The sequence below is a fragment of the Microcaecilia unicolor genome, chromosome 11 (genome assembly GCF_901765095.1).
Source record: "Microcaecilia unicolor chromosome 11, aMicUni1.1, whole genome shotgun sequence".
Taxonomy (NCBI): Eukaryota; Metazoa; Chordata; class Amphibia; order Gymnophiona; family Siphonopidae; genus Microcaecilia; species Microcaecilia unicolor.
The window spans coordinates 105,917,642-105,939,656 of NC_044041.1; the positions used below are offsets into that span (position 1 = coordinate 105,917,642).

The following is a 22,015-nucleotide window of genomic DNA, read 5'->3' on the forward strand; positions in this document are numbered from 1 at the left end:
TGACTCCGAATTTTGAAAGAAAGGGAGTTGGACTGTTAACTCTGACGTTAGCCACATAAATGTGTTTAAATCACATCAGCCCTGTCTTGGTGATACTCCACTGGCTACCTGTGGGATTTCGAATTAAATTTAAGCAGCTGTGATTGATCTTTCAAGTTTGTTTTGAGATGGTCCAGTATATCAGGCCCCAGATTTTTTATTTTTGCACCACGCCTAGATTTGCTTATTTTGGGGTCTACTAGATTATCTGTTTTTTTCTTTCTGTCTCCAAGATTATGGAATGATCTTCCTCTGGAGGTCTGGAATGAATTTTAAAGTTAAATTGAAAACTAATTATTTTCAATTGGCTTTTGGGTCCTAAACTGTAGTAGAATGTCTCCTGTCACGTTCCTAGAGGGCTTGTATCTGTATTTTTAATTTTATTTTTTTTTAATTTAAACGTTATTTGTAGTTTAAATGTAATTTACTTTAGGTTACATAATAATTGTTTTCATATATTTCTGTAGAATGAATGCAGTTTTCTTTCCTATTATCATGGTGTTCCTTTCCATTTTTAACTTTTTAAATGTTGTTATTATAAATCGCTTTGATCTTGTCTGAAGTAATGGTGGTCTGAATAAACATAAACAAACATTACCAAAAAAGTGCCGACTTCAGTGGCTGAATACCAAGCTGCCCAATTTTAAGTAAACTAAAAGAACATGTGCTGTGGAAGCTCACACAGATTTTTAGCTGAGCAAAGGAAGGCAATCTTCAACCTAGTCAATTTGCATGTGTAGAGTTACAATTGAACTGGGTAAGTGACTTTGAAAACTGCCTTGTATGAAATTTGAGTGTCATCCTCTTACCTTTATAAAAGGACTTTCCAGACAGAACGTCTCCCCTGTTGGCAAATCCTGGGCCACGGGGACAGATGGCCTTGTACTCATCAGTGCCCGGCACTGGGCATTCTTCACAGTCAATGCCCCAGGCGGATCCCACAGAGCAGCAGCACATGTCTAGTCGATACTTCCCAGGGAGAGGCGCTGTGCATTCATCCTCACTCCAGTGTAGATAACACTGTTCTACACGCACATCTGCCATGAAGAGAGGGAACAGCATGTCACAGACATAGGATGGGGGAACCGTCCAAGCGACAGGACAGAGAACACAACAGACACTTAAGGAAGGGGTCATACTATGTTTTGTCACGGGACACACAACATCAGAGAGGATGGCTTACTGTGTAGTGGAGATAAGCAAAGCAGATCACTCAGTAATATAAATCAATCTTTATTATAGGGGAAACGCCCCAAATCTTTTTCCAGCAAGATTGAAGAGTGTGTGGTTACACGCTGTCATTCTCTGGAGTGCGATTTTACCCCTGACGAAACCTGTATGCTGGTTTTTTGCCTACTATTGTGCCTTAGTTCTTTGTCCATTTACTACATTTGGTGACAACTAGGGCATATGCTTTTTAACCATTGCCATGTATGAAGACCTTATTTTAGAGCCCCTGATGCAGCCCTTTAGGGCGAAACACAGCCTCTGTTGGGCATTTTCCTTTGGGGTGTTTACCCTATAATAAAGATTGATTTACATTACTGACTGGTCTGCTTTGTTTATCTCCACGTTGGATTTTGTGGATTGTCTGCCTTGCTGTTTTTTGGGGCTTACTGTGTTGTGGGACAGGACACAGAACATCACAGACACACAAGGAAGGTGCCACAGCTGCGCAATAAGATGCAAAAGGTTGGAAACATGGAGGAAAGAGATGGAGAGTGGTATGCTGTCTTGTATTGATGTGAAACAGAAGAAGCAGGTCTTCGCAAGAAAAAGTATTGTGCCATAAGGCAGCGAAGATGACTCAAAAAGTGGACGACACTCCAGATAAAGATAACTATTTATAGGATAACAACAGGACTCGACACAGCTGTGTTTCAGCCTAAAAGGCCTGCGTCAGGAGTCTTGATGTGTCTATCGTCGTCAGTATCTCATTCAAAAACTTGCTGCGTTGTATGCACCAAAGCAGAGCAGGGCTTTTTAATCTCTTCCAAAAATTATCGACTCCAAGTACAACCTCTCAGTTTTGGAAGAGATTAAATAGCCCTGCTCTGCTTTGGTGCATACAACGCAGCAAGTTTTTGAATGAGATACTGACGACGATAGACACATCAAGACTCCTGACGCAGGCCTTTTAGGCTGAAACACAGCTGTGTCGAGTCCTGTTGTTATCCAATAAATAGTTATCTTTATCTGGAGCGTCATCCACATGCTGTCTTATATGACAGGACATGGAATCTTAAAGACACAAAGGAAGGAAGAGGAAGAGTGTGGTATGGCATGTTACACTGAGTGACATGACACAGACAGAGGTACAGAGAGAGGAGGAGAAGGATGGTGGCATACACAATATACAGGGCCAAATGATAAAAGGCAAGACTTGTGAGTATAAACAGAAATTAAAATGCAGAAGTAGGTACAAATAAAACATTGGACATATTTACAATCAGTATCCTGCTGCTGCTAACCCCTCCCCCACCCCCCATCTGGTGTGTGTTCCTGTCCTTACCAACACAAGTTCTGCCACTTCCATCAAGGGTCAGCCCTTCTGGACACTCGCATTTATAGGAGCCAGGAGTGTTTATGCAGCGGCCGTTGGGACACACCCCAGGGAAGACGGAGCATTCGTTCACATCTGTGTCAAACCAAACAGAGTGCAGTCAGATTCGACCTTGTGGTCTCATGGCAATGCATTCATAAACATAGATAGGGCAAGGCTGGGACTTCTGAGGAAATATTGTCTCACAGACTGCCCCTTTGGAGCAGAATGAGGAAGTGGCTTAGTGGAAGAGAAAATGGCCTAGTGGTACGAGCACTGCACTGAGAAACAGGGATGCCACCATCGGCATAGTCTGCCTGCTTACTTTGGGGATGGAAAGAATAAAGGGTGAGGAAATCATATTTGCAGGGGGGAGGGGGAACCTATTCAAGTATTAGAACCTGCACGCTTGGTGGGGGCACAGCTCCCTCCACACCCTCCTTCCAAACTATGCTTATGTCTGCCACTAATACCCCTTGTGACCTTGAATAAAGTCAGTATTTCCCATTGCCTCAGGTACTCACTTAGATTATAAGCTCTTTGGGCGGGGTCATATTGTAGCTGAGCACTTACCACTATACAGTGTATGTTCAGCAATGCTAGAAAACTGATGGACCCGATATTCAGCCCACAGCAGTAAATAGCTTGTAAATAGCCCTCAGCTGCGGGCTGAACTAATCTCAGATATTCAATGTGGGGCATGTCTGGCCTCCAGTATTGACCCAGAAATGAACAAGGCCGATATACAGAGTCAGTGACGTAGCTACGGGTGGGCACAGGCCCACCCATTCTTGGCTCAGGCCCACCCAGTGGTGGCACCAGACTACTCTCTCCCCTCTTTCCTCCACAGAATCCCGGCATCTGCCCTTCTGTCTCTGAATCCCGACCCTCCCCAGTATACTTTACAGGCATCCCCGGCACCTGCGCTGCCTGTGCTGGTCCCATAGGCTTCCATCTGCCACGTCCCACCCTCACTGATGTCATTGCCTGTTTCCTGTCTGTTGGGACGTGGAAGATGGAAGCTGGTAGGGCTGGTGCAGGCAGCAAAAATGGGGTGGGGGCGTGGAAGGGTCCATCCAAAATACTGGGTCTGCTACACCACTGATTTAGACCAGTGCCTGGTTAGCTTGGTGCCTAAAGTTAGGACAGGCTTTTTTATGCACTTGCTTAGCCAATTAGAGGGCTGAATATCGCTGCTAACCCCCGGAATCTATATATCATGCCTAGTTTTCCGCGCTGAAATCCAAGCATATTCTATAACAGCACGTGTTACTTAATTGGCTTAACAAGCTATTCAGCATTGATAACAGCATTTAACAAGCAATAATAAGCACTAATAGGCAATAATTAGAATTTACACGCATAACTCACTAAGTGTATTCTGTAACGCAGAGTGCTTAAATTCTAATGCACGCAGCCAAAAAGGGGCATGAGTATGGGTGTGGAAATGGGCATTTTGCGGGAGTTCCAACATTTACGCACACTGTTATGGAATATGCCCTCTGCGCCTAAATCTACGCACCGGTATTTATGCCACATTTTCCTTGCTGCAAATGGATGCGCAGTTAAATGTATTCTATATACCGTGCCTAAATCTAGGCGCTGCTTATAGAATACGTTTAGGTGGAAATTTATTCCGCATGGATTTTTCAGGTGCCACATAGAATCTGGCCCTGGACCGGCCCTAGCCTAGCTGGTTAGGGAATGGCTGGTTAGTAGAGATATTCAGCAGCACTACCCAGATAAATACTGTTGCATATCATCAGCTGGCCACCTCAGCGAGTTTTAACGGGCAGAAGCCTCTTCTGCCGGGTTAAACCCTTTAGAATATTGACCTTGGTAAATATCGGAGTGGTGGAGTAGCCTAGTGGTTAGTACAGCAGACTTTGATCCTGGGAAACTGAGTTTGATTCCCACTGCAGCTCCTTGTGACTCTGGGCAAGTCACTTAACCCTCCATTTCCCCAGGTACAAATAAGTACCTGTATATACTATATAAATCACTTTGAATGCAGTTGCAAAACCCACAGAAAGTCAGTATATCAAGTCCCATTTATTGTTATCCTTGTTGCTCCTGCTCTCTGGGTGCTGTGAGACTCACCTTCACAGTTCACTCCCTTCATCCGGGCGTAACCTCTTGGACAGGCGGCATCTAGAGGAGAGGAATAGAGGAGGGAGACTAAATAAAACATGAACATATGATACCTGATGGTCGCCAGATGAGATCAGGTTGGAAAAGCAGCAGGGTTTCAGGTGGGAACCCTTTACCCTCACTGCATGGCCTCAATGCAGAGAGACAGAAATGGCATTACCAATCTCGCAGCGTTCACATGGGCTGCCCCAGGCAGCTCCCAAGGTGGCACAGCACTCCGACTTCAGTGTCGCTCCATTAATGTTCACTTCGCAGCGACCATCCTGGATGTTTAGCCAGCATGTTCCTTTCATACTGTCTGTAAAGGCAAAAGAAGGGAAAGTATTCAGATATGTCTGCAGCTAGACTTAGGAACTTCAGCTGTGCATGGACAGCTTCACACTGTGGAGCTGGTATCAAACCACCCCATAGAATGAGCTGGTGACATATGCACAGTGTCCTGCTATGAACATACCACATCAGAAACATGATCCACTGGTGTGTGCACAGTGCCCAGGTGTGATCACATTAAATATTGTATCACAGTCTCTCATGTACCTCCCATCCTCTCACCTCCACTCTCTGTATCTCACTCACTGTACCTCACTCCCTGTGCTTTCTGCCTTCTCTTTCTGTATTTAAGTTTACACAGTTATTATCAACTGAGCCTGAGTCAGTGTTAGACATACAGAAACTGATAAAGGGGCCTCAAAGTCCACCTTCAGGCCCTGCCTCGTTCTGCTTCAGGCAGGCTTTTGGTCCCCTGTGATACGGGGGCTCCGGGCAATTGCCCTGGTTGCCATCCCGTATCACTGGCCCTGCCCTGAGCAGAGAATTCATATGGATGAATTTCTGCCGGTGGCCTACCAGTAGAGGTGGCAGAGGCCAGTACTCTAGCAGATCCTGGCCATGCTTGAGATGGATGTGGAGGGTGGTGATGGGAGTTTGAATGCTCATCTACTCCAAGTAGAAGAAACTCAAATGTGAGGACTGTATGTGTCAGTCTGGTCCCTTTCTCTCATCAAAAGACAGTACACGATGTGATACCCGCAAGCGAGCCTTCTCTGGAGTAGCCTCCACACTCTGGAATGCACTGCCTGAAAGGCTCCACTTAACACAAGACTATCTCTACTTCAGGAAGCAGGTGAAAGCTTGGCTCTTCAACCAGGCCTTGAATGGAAGAAGTAACTAACTTGTTAGTCTCACTCACACACACGAGGAGTGACTCGGGCTGCATATACTGCAGCAGGATATGTTTATCCACTCCTACCCTAGCTCAGATAATATTTAACCATCTTTCTGATCTCAAGTGCAACTTTCTTTAAATTAGTCACCTTACTTTCTAACTCTTCTTACTCTATTACATACTCTATATGTTCCATCTTTTCTTATACCCTTCACTGTCAATTAAAATGTTCTATTACATATTGTGTTGATATTGTAAGTAGTATTCTATGCCATACTTTGTATTGTTATTTGAATATTTTTACTACTGTAATTGCCCATTGCTCATGTTTGATCTATTCTTACTGTACACCGCCTTGAGTGAATTCCTTCAAAAAGGCAGTAAATAAATCCTAATTAAAAAAAAAAAAACTGAGTTCCTATGTTACAATGGATGAGAGTTTTGAATAAGTTCTGGAAGAGAATGTGAAGTAGACCGAGTGTGAGAGGGAATCTTACCCACACATATAGTCCCGGTGGGGTCCAGCTTGCTTCCCAAAGAGCATTCACATACAAAGGAGCCAGCATTATTCCTGCAGACACCGTTCACACATGGATTGGACAAACACTCGTTCACATCTGTAGAAAGACAGTAGTTGTTAGATGTAGAAGTTGTCTAGAGTCAACAGGACTATTAGAGAAATGTTGTGGATTCAAAAAGAGCAAAAACAAAAATCTCTACATGAGCCAAGAGTAACTGGCTTATGTAATTCTGAAATATTGCAGATGTTACTCAAAGCAAAAATGTGCATATCATCAAATTTGTGTTACAGACTCTCTGTATTCCCTGCTCTTAATGACCTATTCTCTGAGTCCACTCATTTCTGTGATGCGCCCTACTGGTCATTTTGAAGATACTCAATTCAGCAGCATGCAGCCTACCACATTGGATGTTGTACTTTGCTACTGTTATTTTGTTTTACTTAATATTGTGTTACAGACTCTCCATATTCCCTGTTTTTTCTGACCCATTGTGACTCTGCCCACTTCCATGGTAAACTACCAGATGTCCCTGTTGGATTTTAAGACACTTAATTCAGCAGTACACAGCCCCTTGGGCTCACACCGAATTGTTAAATTGTTAAATTGTACAATTGTTAAATTGTACAACGCTGCGTAACCCTAGTAGCGCTCTAGAAATGTTAAGTAGTAGTAGTAGAATGCAAAGAGCTTGCTCCTCTGCATGCTCCTTCATACATCTCCTGGTATGCTTTTCTTGTTATTTTGTCTTGACGTTTTGATCATCTATTGATCCCTTTTTCTATCCCACAATGCCACCTAACACTATTCCAGTTCAAATTGGTCACCAGCCTTGGTTTGGTTATTTCACTCGTCCAATGATGTATTCCTTAATTTGTATCCCTAGAGCTTCAGGATCAATATTCAAAGTGATTTAATTAGCCAGAAATGGCTCCTAGCCTGTTCAGGGCTAATTCACCATTTTCAGTGGCACTTAAGCAGTTAGTACCACTGAAAATAACTGGTTAGCACTTAAAGCAAATCTGACTATTTGGGGGGGCATTCCGGGGCAGGTTCAGCACCTGGCCAGTTAAGTGCACTTAACCAGCCAAAGTCACACCAAAGCTTGGACATGACTCGGCACTGAATTTCCAGACATAATGCCGGCAGCAGTCGGCAAAACACTGAGCGCTGCCAGCTGAATATCAACACCTTTCTCTTCTACCTAATAAAGCTTGGATGTCTTCACATTTCCAGGTAGGTTTACTGAATATTTGATTGCTAAAACCAAAATGTTCTTTACAATATCTTTATTCAAACCTAGCCCTGTGTGTGTGGTGTAACCTAAACTTGGTTAAGGGAAAAGGAACTTGTATAAAGTTGTCCTCCAGACTACTCCTCTTTTTAACATAATTGGCCTACGAAAAGAGGCAGGGGAGTAGAACTGTTTGCACTTTCTACTTATTGTCCAAAAGAAACTGAAACTCATTTCTTTTCTTCCATCGATTCTTTGTGGCTATCTTTGAATGCCTCACATCTAGTAAGCTTTTTGCTAGTTTATCATGCCCTGCCTCTGTCTACAGTGTCTTCTGATGATCTGAGCACTTTGCTCTCTGCTCCAATAAAGATCACCAGGAATATGTACAAATGTAAACCATGGTTCTCTAACAAATTTAGACTTCTCAGGCAGTGGCGTAGCCAAGGGTGGGCCTGGATGGGCCCAGGCCCACCCACTTTGGAGTCAGGCCCACCCAGTAGCAGCACACCTATGATGTGGCTGGCAGGGGCAGGGATCAGTGGCGTTCCTAGGGGGGGGCCGTGGGCGTGGTCCGCCCCGGGTGCACGCCGCCGGGGGGGGGGGGGTGCCGCGCGCGCCTGCCCTCCGTTGTCCCATGCTTCTTCTCTGCCCCGGAACAGGTGTTCCGGGGCAGAGAAGAAGCATGGAACAACAGAGGACAGGCGCGCGCGGCACCCCCTCCCCCCCCCGGCGGCATGCACCCGGCGGGGGGGTTCCTTTGCGGGGGTGTCCTTTCACCGGGGGGGGTGTCCGCGCTGCATCGGGGGGGGGGGGGTGCTGCACCCAGGGGGCGGGGCGAATCGGTGATCCGCCCCGGGTGCCAGCCCCCCTAGGAACGCCACTGGCAGGGATCCCTAAGCCTCACCAGCCAAAAACTCCTAACTGTCCTTCCTGCATACCTTGTAAATAGCAGATCTTCGCCTGCAGTGAGCAGCGACTGATACATACTAGTCGCACCAGCCCCACAGCCTTCCCACTTATGCGGAAACAGGAAGTTGCATCAGAGGGAAGGCTGTGGGGCCAACATGAGCAGTGTGTATTACATAGTAACATAGTAGATGACGGCAGAAAAAGACCTGCACGGTCCATCCAGTCTGCCCAACAAGATAACTCATATGTGCTAATTAAGCACATAACATTGTTTTTACATCATTTATTTAAGAAACAAAGTTATCCAGCTTTAGCAGCAATTGCAAATGAATGCTTCCCATAATTTGATATGTCTCACATTGCTGTTAAGGAATCTTCTTTGCAGAACTGCTTCAATTCAGACACATTGATAGGTTTTCATGCATGAACTGCTTGTTTCAGGTCCTGCCACAGCTTCTCTACTGTGTTCAAGTCAGGACTTTGACTAGGCCAATTCAAAACAAATTGTTTCTCTTTAGATACAGAGATGTAGACATGCTTTGGGTCTTGAATCAGTTGCTGCATGTGACGGAGGGAGGATGTTTGAGAGACCAAATGGCATGCAGGCGAGAGAGGAAGAGACCAAATCACTTGTGGGACAGGGCAAAGTTATTCTGCCCACCCATCCTGGGCCCAGGCCCACCCAAAATTGGGTGTCTGGCTACGCCCCTGTTCTCAGGAGGTCACTAAAATGGGCAGAGAGATAATGGCGGAAGCATAAAATCTCAGCCAGTTTACAACGCTGTAAATCTCTACAATGTGAATATAAGACTTTCGTTTTATGTTTAAAGAACATAAAAAGACCTTGTATCTCTAAAGAAGTTTGTTCTGCAAGCAACCACATACATCAACTGTAATATTGTCAAGCAACTTTGTTCCAGCAAAATTATTGAGATCCAGGCCCTGGATTTTACAGTTGATGATTATGCATTGAACATGCTAAATTTGCTTCAAGGTTCTTCACTTAGTGATTTGTATGTTTTTCCTCCTATTCCAGTCTCTCTTCCAGTGGCGTAGCCAAGGGTGGGCTGGGGTGGGCCCAGGCCCACCCACTTTAGGTTCAGGCCCACCAAGTAGCAGCACACCTATAATGTGGCTGGTAGGGACCCCAAGCCCCACCAGTCAAAAACTCCCAACAACTGTTTGCTGCCGGTGAAAATCTGCAATTTAAAAGGTATATGGGGGAGAGGGGATGTTTGAAAGACCATATGGCATGCAGGCGAGAGAAGGAGAAACCAAATCACTTGTAGGACAAGGTGGAGTTCTGCCCACCCACCTTGGGTCCAGGCCCACCCAAACTTGAGTGTCTGGCTACGCCCCTGCTCTCTTCCAGCCCAATTTGCATCTTCCTGTTCTTTTTCCTTAGCCTTTAGCTCCTTTTCTTCTTTTTTACCTCTCTTCTTTCTTGGCCTGTAGAAGCTAATTCAAAAAGACTCAAGCATCTGGATCACCATCAGATGTAGCCCCTGCTCAATTATTGAAAGATTGTTTGAACAAATCACTTCCTGTTTATCTGGATTAAATTAATTCAAGCCTCACCTTTGGTGTAGTACCTTCTCTATGGAAGTGCTTGTCAATTAGACCTTGGGTAAAGAAACTTACCCTTCTTCCTTTCTATGATATTTCTGCTCTATTGCTAACCTCAGTTTCTTAGGAAAGGTAACAGAGAAAGCAATACTTTCACAGTTTGTCAAGTTCTGGAAATCCACAGTACTGAAATGGTTTTGATATCAATGTTAAGTGACACTGTCTGTCATTTGGATTCAAGAAAAGCACTTGAATCTTAGCTTGGTTTTTGACCTAGTAAATTATTTACTACTTTTATCTTGACTCCATGAATCCGGGATTAAAGAGGTTCCCTTGAATTGGTTCTGTTTTTATTTTTCATCACATATTTTTGAAGTGAGCCTGGGTTATCAAACTCCCTCCTCTTAGCAACTATCAAGTGGAATTCCTCAGGGCTCAATCCTGGCCCTAGTCTTGTTCAGTATTTTTCTAGCCCCTTTAGCAACCCTCATGCAGGACCTGGGTTTAACAGTATATATTTACATTAATGATATCCAATTTCTTGCCTTCCATGACTCCTGGGATCTTAAATTTCAGCAAGCCCTTAATCCAAATCTAACCAGGATTGCTTCATTGTTATCAGATTATAGACTGGTTTTGAACCCTGCCAAATCTGAGGTTCTTCAGTTTTCCAGAAGAAATCCCTCCCCTCCTTTTTGTGCAGCTATCAATCATATCCCCATCTCAATTCAGGATAATTTTTGTTCCCTTCAAATATTAATCGATGGCTTTTTAAAATTTGGCCCCTATATCTTACTTCTTTCTCGGAGAATATTTTCTGCACTTCAGAAGATTAGATCAATAAAACCTTTTCTAGATAATAATGCTTTGAAGACTGATTCATGCATTTATCAACTGGACTACTGTAACTCTATCCTCACAGGTTTACCACCGGATTCAGCTTCTTCAGGACACTGCAGTGAAAATAACTTACAATGCAAAACATTTTGACCATGTCTCCCCTCTGCTGATTGAGTAACACTAGATACAGAATAAGATTCTATATAAGATACTTTTTCTTACATACGAGTTACTCTGTAATGGGCAACCACCATACATATTTAAAGTACTTACTACATATTAACCATCAAGGACCCTTTGTTCATATTGCTAATCCCTTCTTTTGTGATAATTAGGCTTGATTATTCACACTCAATGAGTTTCAGTTGCCTGTCTCATACGTTACAGAACCGATTACCGGATGCTTTAACCCTATTATTTCTTCTACTTAATATTTGTCAGTCTCAGATTTCCATTTGCTTGCCTCTTTACATGTTATAGGTCTTTGGACTTTGTAGTTTTTACCTATTGTTTTCCATAAATTTCAGAGCAATGATCATGTTATTGAATTGTCTAATTGCACCCCATCCACTGGCTTCCCTTGCTGGGGTGTTACTAGTTGGTGGGACAGAAGCATTTGGAGGCAAGGCGTTTGCAGTTTGTGATACCCCTGTTGCAAATGTTCCTGGTATCCTGCTGAAGCCCAGTAGCAGCTGCAGAAACGCACACCCTGACACAAGAATCCCACCAGCACTGACCATTCTCACACTCTCATGGTCTGGAGCGGGTCCTGCAGAGGGATGTCAGCAGGGGACACTTACCTTCACACATTTCTCTTAGTCTGTGTTTGTTTCTGTCAGCAACCGCATTGGTGGAGAGCCAGCAGAAGTGCTCACCTTCACAGGTCTCCCTGTATCTCTGTCAGTGACAGAAACGTGGCAGCAGGGTGCGCTCACCTTCACAGGTCTCTGTGTCACTCTTAAAGACAAAGCCCTTGGGGCAAGTGCAGGCATAGCTGCCAGGTGTGTTCCGACACAGCCCATTATCGCAGAGCAGGCGATTCACTGAACACTCATCCACATCTAGGACCAAGAAGGGAGAGTGTTAATAGGTCTGGTAGGGTGTATACATTTACTTAATGAATCCATTTATATGCTTTTCTAGTCTAGAAATCATATAAAGCAGTGAATAAAGGGGTCCTTTTACTAAGCTGCGGTAGTGTAGGCGCAGGAGTTTTGGGCGCACGCAGAATTATTTTCCAACGTGCCTGTAAGACAGAGCCTCTTTTTTCCCCCAAAAAATGGACGTGTGGCAAAATCAAAATTGCTGCATGTCCATTTTGGGTCTCAGACCTTACTGCCAACCATAGAACTAGCGGTAAAGAATTTGGCCTGTAATTACCTACACGCATCAGATGCCACTTGGCACGTGTCCGTTAAGTGCCAGAAAATAAAAAAAACATTATTCAGACGCGTGCCAAAAATGAAATTACCACAAGAGCCACACGGTAGTCGGACGGTGAGTCCATTTTGGTGCACGTTGGGCTTGCGTAGACGCTTTCGCGGCTTAGTAAAAGGGACCGTTAGTGGGGCATATTACAGTAAAAACATTACACAGAGAAAATATACCAAGTCAATAAAGCCAATAAAACAGTAAAACAGATTACATTAGAAAGAGTACTAATATAGCTGGAGCCAGAAGAAAGAGCACCAACATATCTAAGCATAAGAAGAGAGAACATTAACAAGTCTTAGACCAAGCAGAGAGACTGTTAATAGAGCTACAGTCAAGCAGATAGAGAATATTATCTAGGGCCGAGAAGAGAGTGTTGCCACCCTCTTGGCCCTAGATAATGAAACAAAGGACAGGGATAGTGGACCTAAGGTCAGGACATAGAGAAAGTCTACCTTATTCAACTGTACACATAATTTGCCTTCAGTTTACCACTCATCTATTTATCCCAATGACTTTGTACTTCCCATCTTGCTCCAGCATGCAACAGGGTCATGGGGTGAGAGGATGGGGAATCTCCTCTATGGAACATGGGGATGAAGGGGAGGTGTACATACCTTGTATGACTATAAGGATCAGGAGCTGGCAGAATCCGATAAAACAAATGTAGGGTTGAAGGGCAGGAGAATGGGGAAATCTTACTTCAATTCTTCAACTTACCAACACAGTTCTTGCCTGTTGGGTCCAATTCATAGCCCAGGTTACAGATGCAGCGGTAGCTGCCACGCATGTTTTCACAAATGCCGTTAGGGCAAATCTCTGAATTCAGGGCGCATTCATTAATATCTAGGAGAAAAGATGGTCATAGCGGAGACTATAGTAAAATACTGGTCAACTTTCCTAGAGATGGGACAGTCTGTACAGGCCAAGGAAGGTGAAGGAGTGACAAAGGTTGTGCAGCAGTAGGGTGGGAAAGAGGGGAAGCCCGGGGCAAAAGACAGCATCTGAGGGAGACTGGGGTGGGAAATAACTGAGGGAGGTTAGGGAATGAAAGACAGTAGGGAAAGCCTAGCAAAGGTACAGTTTAGTTTAGTATATTTGGTGCTTGATATACTGTACAGTTTCGATTATCCAGCCTTCACTAATTTGACCATTTGGCATATCTGACAGACCCCCCCCCCCCCCCCCAGTAATGTCATTGCGTTGCTATTAAGAAGTATAGGTTTTCTCCTTGCTTTCCAGCTTCACACACTGCTGGTTAGTGTTAATAAACAATACTGTATTTTAAATACAGATACCCTATGCCTGTTTTTTATGCATAAAGTATGTGTTCTGTGCATTTTTTAAGGGGTCACCACTGTTTTCTGTATTATCCAGCTTTTCACTTAGCCGACATCAGCTCGGCCCCCTTTAGGTCAGATAATTGAGACAAACAAAGCAGTTTACAATAAAATCCTACAAAGAAGAAAGAAACTCCATAAAACTGACAGGACAGAGGAAAATGGAGGCAAAAAAAAAGAAAGCAGAGAAAGAAGAGAGAGACAAATTGGAAAGGGGCACAAATTAAAAAAAAAATTGAAGATAAAATCAACACATCAAGAGACCGCATGCCACTATTGGATCAACTCTATGTTCTACCCATTGGGAAAAGCCAGGGAAAACAAATGAGTTTTTAACAAGGACTTGAATCTTACAAAAGACTGTTTAGAATAAAGGGTAATAGGGAGGGAATTCCAAAAAGTGGGAGCAGTGCAGAAAAATGCAGAATGGCGGGTGGACTCTAATCAGGAACAGTGGACAGAGAAGGGAAAGATGATGGGCTAGGGCTGAGCACACAGGACTGGAGGAAGTATAGGGGGAAATAAGAGAAGAACGATAGACAACCCCACGTGTCACAGTGAGGATCTTGAAGTGGATACAATAGGTGATAGGAAGCCTCTATAACATTAGCAAAATTCGCCCTTTCCTCTGAACACACCACCCAAACTCTCATCCACTCTCTCATTACCTCTCGCCTTGACTACTGCAACCTACTCCTCACTGGCCTCCCACTTTGCCATCTATCCCCCCTTCAGTCCGTTCAGAACTCTGCTGCATGTCTTATCTTCCGCCTAGACTGATATACTCATATCACCCCTCTCCTCAAATCACTTCACTGGCTTCCGATCAGGTACCACATACAGTTCAAGCTTCTCCTACTTACCTACAAATGCACTCGATCTGCAGCCCCCCTTACCTCTCTACCCTCATCTCCCCTTACGTTCCTACCCGTAACCTCCGCTCTCAAGACAAATCCCTCCTTTCAGTATCCTTCTCCACCACCGCCAACTCCAGGCTCCGCCCTTTCTGCCTCACCTCACCCCATGCTTGGAATAATCTCCCCGAGCCCTTACGCCAGGCCCCCTCCCTGCCCATCTTCAAATCCTTACTCAAAGCCCACCTCTTCAAGTCGCCTTCGGCACCTAACCACTATACCTCTATTCAAGAAATCTAGACTGCACCAACTTGACATTTCATCCTTTAGATTGTAAGCTCCTTTGAGCAGGGACTGTCCTTTTTGTTAAATTGTACAGCACTGCGTAACCCTAGTAGCGCTCTAGAAATGTTAAGTAGTAGTAGTAGTAGTAGTAGCAGTGATGATGTGCAAATACTAGATAACAAGGTCAGATCTATGGGCACATGGGAGAAGATGGATCAAGGTGTTTGAAGACATTTGATGAGAGTATTAGAGAAACCAGGTAGAAGGATACTGCAATAGTCAAAGTGAGAAGTGACGAGACAGCAAAGTAATGTGGCACATGCATGGCCATCCAAGTAACTACAAAACAAATAGATATATCGGGGAGAATGAAAACAGGATCTGGCAACAGAAGAACCGTGGCCCCCTTTTATCAAGCCACACTAGCGGCTGCCGGTGCAGTAGTGCTGACACAGCCCATTCACTTTGAAGGGCTGTGTCAGCATTGCCGCACACTTGATAAAAGGCGGTCTGTGTGAGGTAAAAGAGAGTTGTGAGTTCAGAGTGATGCCCAAACATTTGAAGGAGTCACAAGCTGACAATAGCAGCAACAGGAGGTCAGGCAAATGAAGGACAGCTGGAGGGAGCTAGAGAGGGGGATATCGAAGAGAAACTGGGGAAGTGGAAAGGAGCAGAGGAAGGGGAGGGGGAGCAGAGGAAGGAGAGGGAGTACAGAGGGTGACTGGAGAAGGAAAGAATAGCAGAAGGGACATCAAAACTAAGCAGATGGGGTTTTCAGATCAGGATTTGGCACAATAAAGAGTCTCTCTCTTGTTCTCCACTCACATCAAAATGGCAGTGCTACACCTAAGTCAAGCCCCACAATGCACTGCACAGCTAGTGCTACAGCATACCACCACTGCTGAGCTATAATGTTGGCTTCTCAGAGCATTACCCGGCCATCATTGTAAACTGAATCAACATCACTGAAAAGACATTGGGGTCAATATTCAACTGGCAGCGGCGTTATTCCCGGAAATTCAATGACAGGTCATGTCCAGGCACCGGTATTGAATATCTGGGTTTATGCAATCGGCTATATTCAGCAACTAGTGACATCACATAAAGACAGGGCTGAGTTTTATGCGGTCTGATTTAACCGCTAAATTTAGATGGTTAAGTGCTGAATATTGGCACTTAACTGGATAAATGCCACTCCACCACCACCACTACCCCCCTACAAAATAGCTGGCTTTTAGTTTAGCAGTCTGTGATGATATTCAGTGGCACTAACTGGTTAGGTGCCACTGAATATCAGTGGATAGCCTGAACAAGCGATTTAACTTTCCAGGAGGTGTTTCTGGCTGGTTAATTGCTTTGAATATCGACCTCATTGATTTTCCAAGAATGCACACTGATTTATATCAATGAAAAGGCACCAGTTGCCTACTTTGGTTCATGTTGGCCTCTGCAGAACACAGAATGCCATAAGAAACTTATTTTGGTGTTTTAAATTCATTGAAACAAACCGATTATACCCAAATACGGAGAGAAGCAGTCCTCGGCCTCATACTACCACCTCTCTTCCCGACCAATTACCATTTGCGTATTAGTCCTTCTGAATTCAGAGGGCCTGAGTGAGTCCTGTGGGGCCTCAGAGCTTTGAGAGGACTGATGTGAAGCCTCTTACCTCTGCCATCTGCGGTGATCCCAATACCACTGCTGCAAAGAGCTTGGAATTCGGCTGGAAAACAAATTTTAAAAATACAGTAAGCTCTTTGTCACAAGAAGCAGTGGAGACACTTGAGCAAGGAGGTTTAACAAAACAGGAGATGAAGCGATATATCTAGTCCATTATATGAGCTGGAAGCCAGTAGGCAGAGCTTGCCAGCAGTAGGCAGATCAGCCTGTCGCCATTTTCGTTCACCAAACAATTGCAAATGCTATTGAAAACAATAGCAAAAGATTATTAGAAATAACAGATTACCTATGTGTGGTCCATCTGTAAAAAGTCTAAAGCTGTTCCAGTTGGAAAGGAGGAGGAGGAGGTTTGTTTGCTTTGTTTTGAGTGTACAGGGATGGATTCAACGTGTTGACGTCACTTAGTCTCCTGTCTTATTAAACCTCCTTGCACTTGAGCACCACAAGGCGATCTCATTAATCAATCCCAGGATTCCATACATTGTTCCATCCACTAATGTTTTATCATCCTATCCATGTGATGCCTCTCACCTGAAGTTTTGGCTGGACACGGCTGACAGGGCTCGCCAAAGCCATGATCGGGGTTGGCACAGCAGCACTCTGATTTTGTGACAGCACCCGGGAAGGGCCGGGCACATGTCCCTTTCTTGATGGTGCCATAACAGGTACTGCGCATGTGTGTGTCAACACAGACACGTCCATCAATGCCAATTGTGAGGCCACCCAGGCACTCGCAGCGGAAGGAACCCTCTGTGTTAATGCAGCGTCCGTTCATGCACATTCCTGGAGTCTGGCACTCATTGATATCTGTAAGAAAGGAAACAGCAGCCAGGGGTCACAAAAAGCTGCAATGGGAATCGAATCCAGTTCCCAGGTGTTCAGCCTACTGTACTAACCACTAAGTTGCTCCTAACTGCTCCAGTAGCTTCTTTCAAACTAATCACTGTACACTGCCTTGGGTGAATCTTTTCATAAAGGCGGTTAATAAATCCCCATAAATAAATAATGTGACAGCAGGAGAGCAATTAACAGCAAAGCTTTGTGTTTTCACAACTGATGCAGCCATCTGCAAGGGACTAGACATCCCTGGCAGACCAGACAAAATAAGGAGGAAGCTGAGAAAGCTCAAGAAGTGGTCAAGACTGGTAGCTAAGATTTAACACAAAAGCTCACATAGTTCCATATTTATAGTGATTTAACCAGCCAGAAACAGTTCTGGCCAGTTAAATCTCCTGGTCGGGGCTAACCGCTAATTTTCAGCATTGGTTAGTGCCACTGAAAATAACTGTTAGCGTCAAAATGAAAGCCAGCCCCTTAAGCAGCCGTCTGAACTGCATAAACAGGATCGAATAAAAGTCAGTCCTATCTTCATGCGGTAACCCATAGCCATTGAAGCGCTGAATATTGCACTTAACCGGCTATGTGTTAGTTGGCTCTGGAAACTCAGAAATTCAATGCCAGTGCCTGGACATGGCCCGACACTGAATTTCCAGGTTCAATGCCGGTGGCGTCAGCAAAATGTTGATCACCGCTGGCTGAATATCAGGCCCACAGCCTTCAATTTGGGTTAAAGAAATCCAAGGGAGTAGTAAATGAAAGGGAGGGGGCAGGGCTGGAAAAGAATGGTGTTTACAGGACAGACATGGGGCACTTACACAAGACGCTTAGAGAAAGACATGGGGCACACCAGTCTTCACATCCACAGTTCTTGCAACCTGATTCCACGTCACCCTTAAACCATTAATCCAGACTTGAATTTCCGCATTGTGATCTTAGCTAGCCAGCCTATCTCAGTATCATCATCAGATAATGCATAGTCCTGATCTCGTCACATGCATTGGAAGACATCATCAACCATCTCAGACCAGCATTCCTCCTCTATACCAAGAGTCATAGGATGGAGAAGTCATGGCTATGTTATTTCTGAGATGCCATCTTACTTAGCTCATCCCACACAGGCTGATCCAGTACTGGTTTTGTCCCATTGCTAAACTAATGGGGAAAAATAAAACAGCTTAAAGAAATGGATCATGCTGGACCTGGCATGTATTGGCTCTACATAATCCACTAGTCCATTTATTTCATTTTGCAAAATCTATTTCAAAAAAAGGACATCTCTACCACTGTCTGAAAAGAAGAAAAGGGCAAAGGGAAATATCACCCAGAATGGCACTAACAGCAGTGGTTGCTTCAGGACAACGTACCTGTGAATGAATTTCTCATCAAGGCAACTCTGCGTTCTGTCTGTAAAATTCCACTTTGACAGCTGAGACCTCCATGGATGAAACTGTCGTCCAGTAATTAGCTTCCAAGGCCTCAACAGGAGGAACCTACATTTTTTTTTTTTGATTTGGGAGTTTCTCTCTTGCTTTTTTATACTTGCAACTCAGTTGGAACCTGGGCTGGGATCTGGCACCTCCAACCTTCATTCACAACCATCCAGGGATTTTTCTTCTATTTTATATTCATCCCATCTCATATACCTCATCTGGTTATTGTTGGTCATTGCAGTGATGGATCTGAGCCAAGAGACATTCTTCAGAGGATCAAAGACTCGACCTGGGGAGTCAACTGGGAACGCTCCATATTGTAGTTTACTAGCCACCAAGTCAGCATGCACCTCTACTTTAAACATTCAAACTACATTCTATAATTGGTGATCCTGGATGTCCAAAAATGGATCCCAAATGGGTCTATTGCAGCACTTCAATTCACCAGATCCACTTTTTAAATCTTTTATTTTTAGAACCGTCAAATTTCCGGTTAAAGTATCGCGGCCGCATTTTCATTCAGTGACCTGGTTTGCCAGTACCCCCGAAGCAGGTTCCACGGAACTGAAACGCCCTGCTCCTCTCACAGTGGGCGTTGGGAGCTTTCATCTTTTTCAGCGCTGCGCTGGATCGATGCCAGATCGATGTCAGCTAAGTATAAAGGTTGCTGCTTGTTGTCTGCTGTTCTTCTTTCATTGTCGAACACATTTTAAAGATGGTGCAAAAATTAAAACTTAAATATATAAAAAAAACAGTTTTGACAGCTTGAGGGGCAAATGATTAATCTATACTTGGTGCTGCAGATCTGAAATAGCTGGAGGCTATAGGAGATCACATAGCTGGTCTACTTTGGTGTATGATGCCTCAATGCTCACTCATTTTATGAACTTGACACACCATACATAAGTGTTGTCTACTATTTGAGTAGTCCTATTTGTTTTTTCACCATTGATGCTCATTAATTAATTTATTTATTTGCAGCATTTGTATCCCACATTTTCCCACTCACAAGCAGGCTCAATGTGGCTTACAAGACAATAAATAATAGGGTCAGGTAAGGGAGGGGTACATGTGTAAAATAAAGTACAAAATAATAAGGAATAAAATGGTCCTTTGAGGCAATATAATGTAGAGTCTATTGAGGAGCATCAGTAGGGTAGGCCTTACAAAACAGATAGGTCTTTAAAGAGCGCCTAAAATCTTGATGATCATGCAGTGTTTTCACACAGTTCGGTATTGCATTCCATATCTGCGTTCCCAAGTAGAAGAAATTAGACGCGTAGGTGGTTTTGTATTTAAGACCAATGCAACTGGGATAATGAAGATTCATATAATTACGAGATGATCTGTTTCTGTTCCTCGCTGGAAGATCAAGTAAATCAATCATATAATCCGGGGCTTCAACATAGATTATTTTGTGGACCAGAGTACAAAGCTTGAAGGTAATACGGTCCATAATTGGGAGCCAGTGTAGTATCCGACGAAGAGATGTAACGCTATCATATCTCGTTTTATTGAATATCAATCTGGTAGCAGTGTTCTGGGCTGTCTGGAGTTTTTTCAGAAGCTGAACTTTACAACCCGCATATAATCCATTGCAATAGTCTAAATGGCTTAATGCCAATGATTACGTCATGTTGCCAAATATATCCCTTGGAAAATAGGGTCTTATACGTTTTAGTTTCCACATCGAATAAAATATTTTCTTTATAACGGCCGTAACTTGACTCTCTAATGTAAGGTGTCTATCAATAACAACTCCTAAAATTTTAAGGTTATCAGAGATAGGGAGAGAATAAGATGAAGTAACGAGGGTAGTAGGCTTATAAGTATTATATGCGGATGAGATAATAAGACAATGAGTTTTTTCAGTGTTCAATTTTAGCCAAAATGTGTTAGCTCATAAATCCATGATGTTCAAGCAACGATCAATGTCTCTGGATGTTAATAACACTCCCTTTTGCTGTTCTAATTTTTTGTTTAGGAGAATTGTATTTTTCCCGTATTTTTTGGTACTGTGTTTCCCCGAAAATAAGACACTATCTTATATTTATTTTTCCTCCCCAAAACGCGCTAGGTCTTATTTTCGGGGGGATGTCTTATTTTCTGGGAAACATCGGTCGCCCCCACCCCACCCGAGGTCGCCGGCCCCCCCTCCGTCGCTCCCGTAACTAACCTGAAGCTCCTTTCACCTTTGCAAGTTCGGATTTGTATTCGAAGCAGCAGCGCAGCAGGGCAGACTTCTCCTTTCTTCCGTGTCCCGCCCTCGCCTGACGTAACGTAACGTCAGGCGAGGGCGGGACACGGAAGGAAGGAGAGGTCTGCCCTGCTGCGCTGCTGCTTCGAATACGAACTTGCGAAGGTGAAAGGAGCTTCAGGTTAGTTCCGGGAGCGACGGAGGGGGGGCCCGGCAACCTCGGGTGGGGGGGGGGCCACCTCGGGTGGCTCTCGGCGGCCCTGCTTAAAAAAAAAATTGGTAGGTCTTACTTTTGGGGGGATGTCTTATATTTTAAATTTGCAGGAAAACCCCAGTAGGTCTTATTTTCGGGGTAGGTCCTATTTTCAGGGAAACACGGTAGAAACCCAATTAGTAGCAACATTCCATGCTACCAATCCCAGGGCAAGCAGTGGCTTCCCCATGTCCATCTCAATAACAGACTATGGACTTTTTCTCCAGGATCTTGTCCAAATCTTTTTTTTAACCCAGATTCGCTAACCACTGTTACTACATCCTCCAGCAATGAGTTTCAGAGCCAATTAACTTACGCATGTTGTTAAAGAATACGCTTGGAGTTCGACGCAGATCTCTAGGCATGCTATATAGAATCCGGGGGAATTTGGCTAACTAAATTTGGTCCATAAGGTTTATTACTCAGGTTTCCCACAGTATTTATCAAGATTATTGGTTCCTTATGTTCCCGTTAGTGATGCCATCTTTTCGTTTCATTTGTTTGGAAAAAATTAGGCTCTGATTTTTAGTGTAACGGCTCCTACACTTTGGAATGCTCTTCCTCTTAATCTCAGATTGCAGCACTCCTTGGAGATATTTAAAAAGTTAACAACATTTTTATTCCAGGATGCCTTTGGCCTAAATTAATTATTTTAAGTTTTCTTGTTTGTTTCTCACATTCGGGGAGGAAATATTTTTTCACTGAAAGTATAGTTAAACTCTGGAACTCACTGCTGGA

General features: G+C 44.0%; 1 protein-coding gene across 1 annotated transcript in view; it reads right to left on the reverse strand.

The window, feature by feature from the left end:
- Window positions 1-22,015, reverse strand: part of LOC115480232 (fibrillin-2-like) — a 296,051-nt gene that overhangs the window by 124,496 nt on the left and 149,540 nt on the right. Inside the window, exons 15-23 of the mRNA XM_030218752.1 lie at window positions 17,089-17,364; window positions 16,547-16,600; window positions 13,119-13,244; window positions 11,903-12,028; window positions 6,395-6,514; window positions 4,893-5,030; window positions 4,682-4,732; window positions 2,552-2,677; window positions 849-1,076 (exon numbers count right to left, since the gene is read on the reverse strand). Of these exons, the coding sequence (XP_030074612.1) occupies window positions 849-1,076; window positions 2,552-2,677; window positions 4,682-4,732; window positions 4,893-5,030; window positions 6,395-6,514; window positions 11,903-12,028; window positions 13,119-13,244; window positions 16,547-16,600; window positions 17,089-17,364 (1,245 nt within the window). The remainder of the gene's footprint in view (window positions 1-848; window positions 1,077-2,551; window positions 2,678-4,681; window positions 4,733-4,892; window positions 5,031-6,394; window positions 6,515-11,902; window positions 12,029-13,118; window positions 13,245-16,546; window positions 16,601-17,088; window positions 17,365-22,015) is intronic.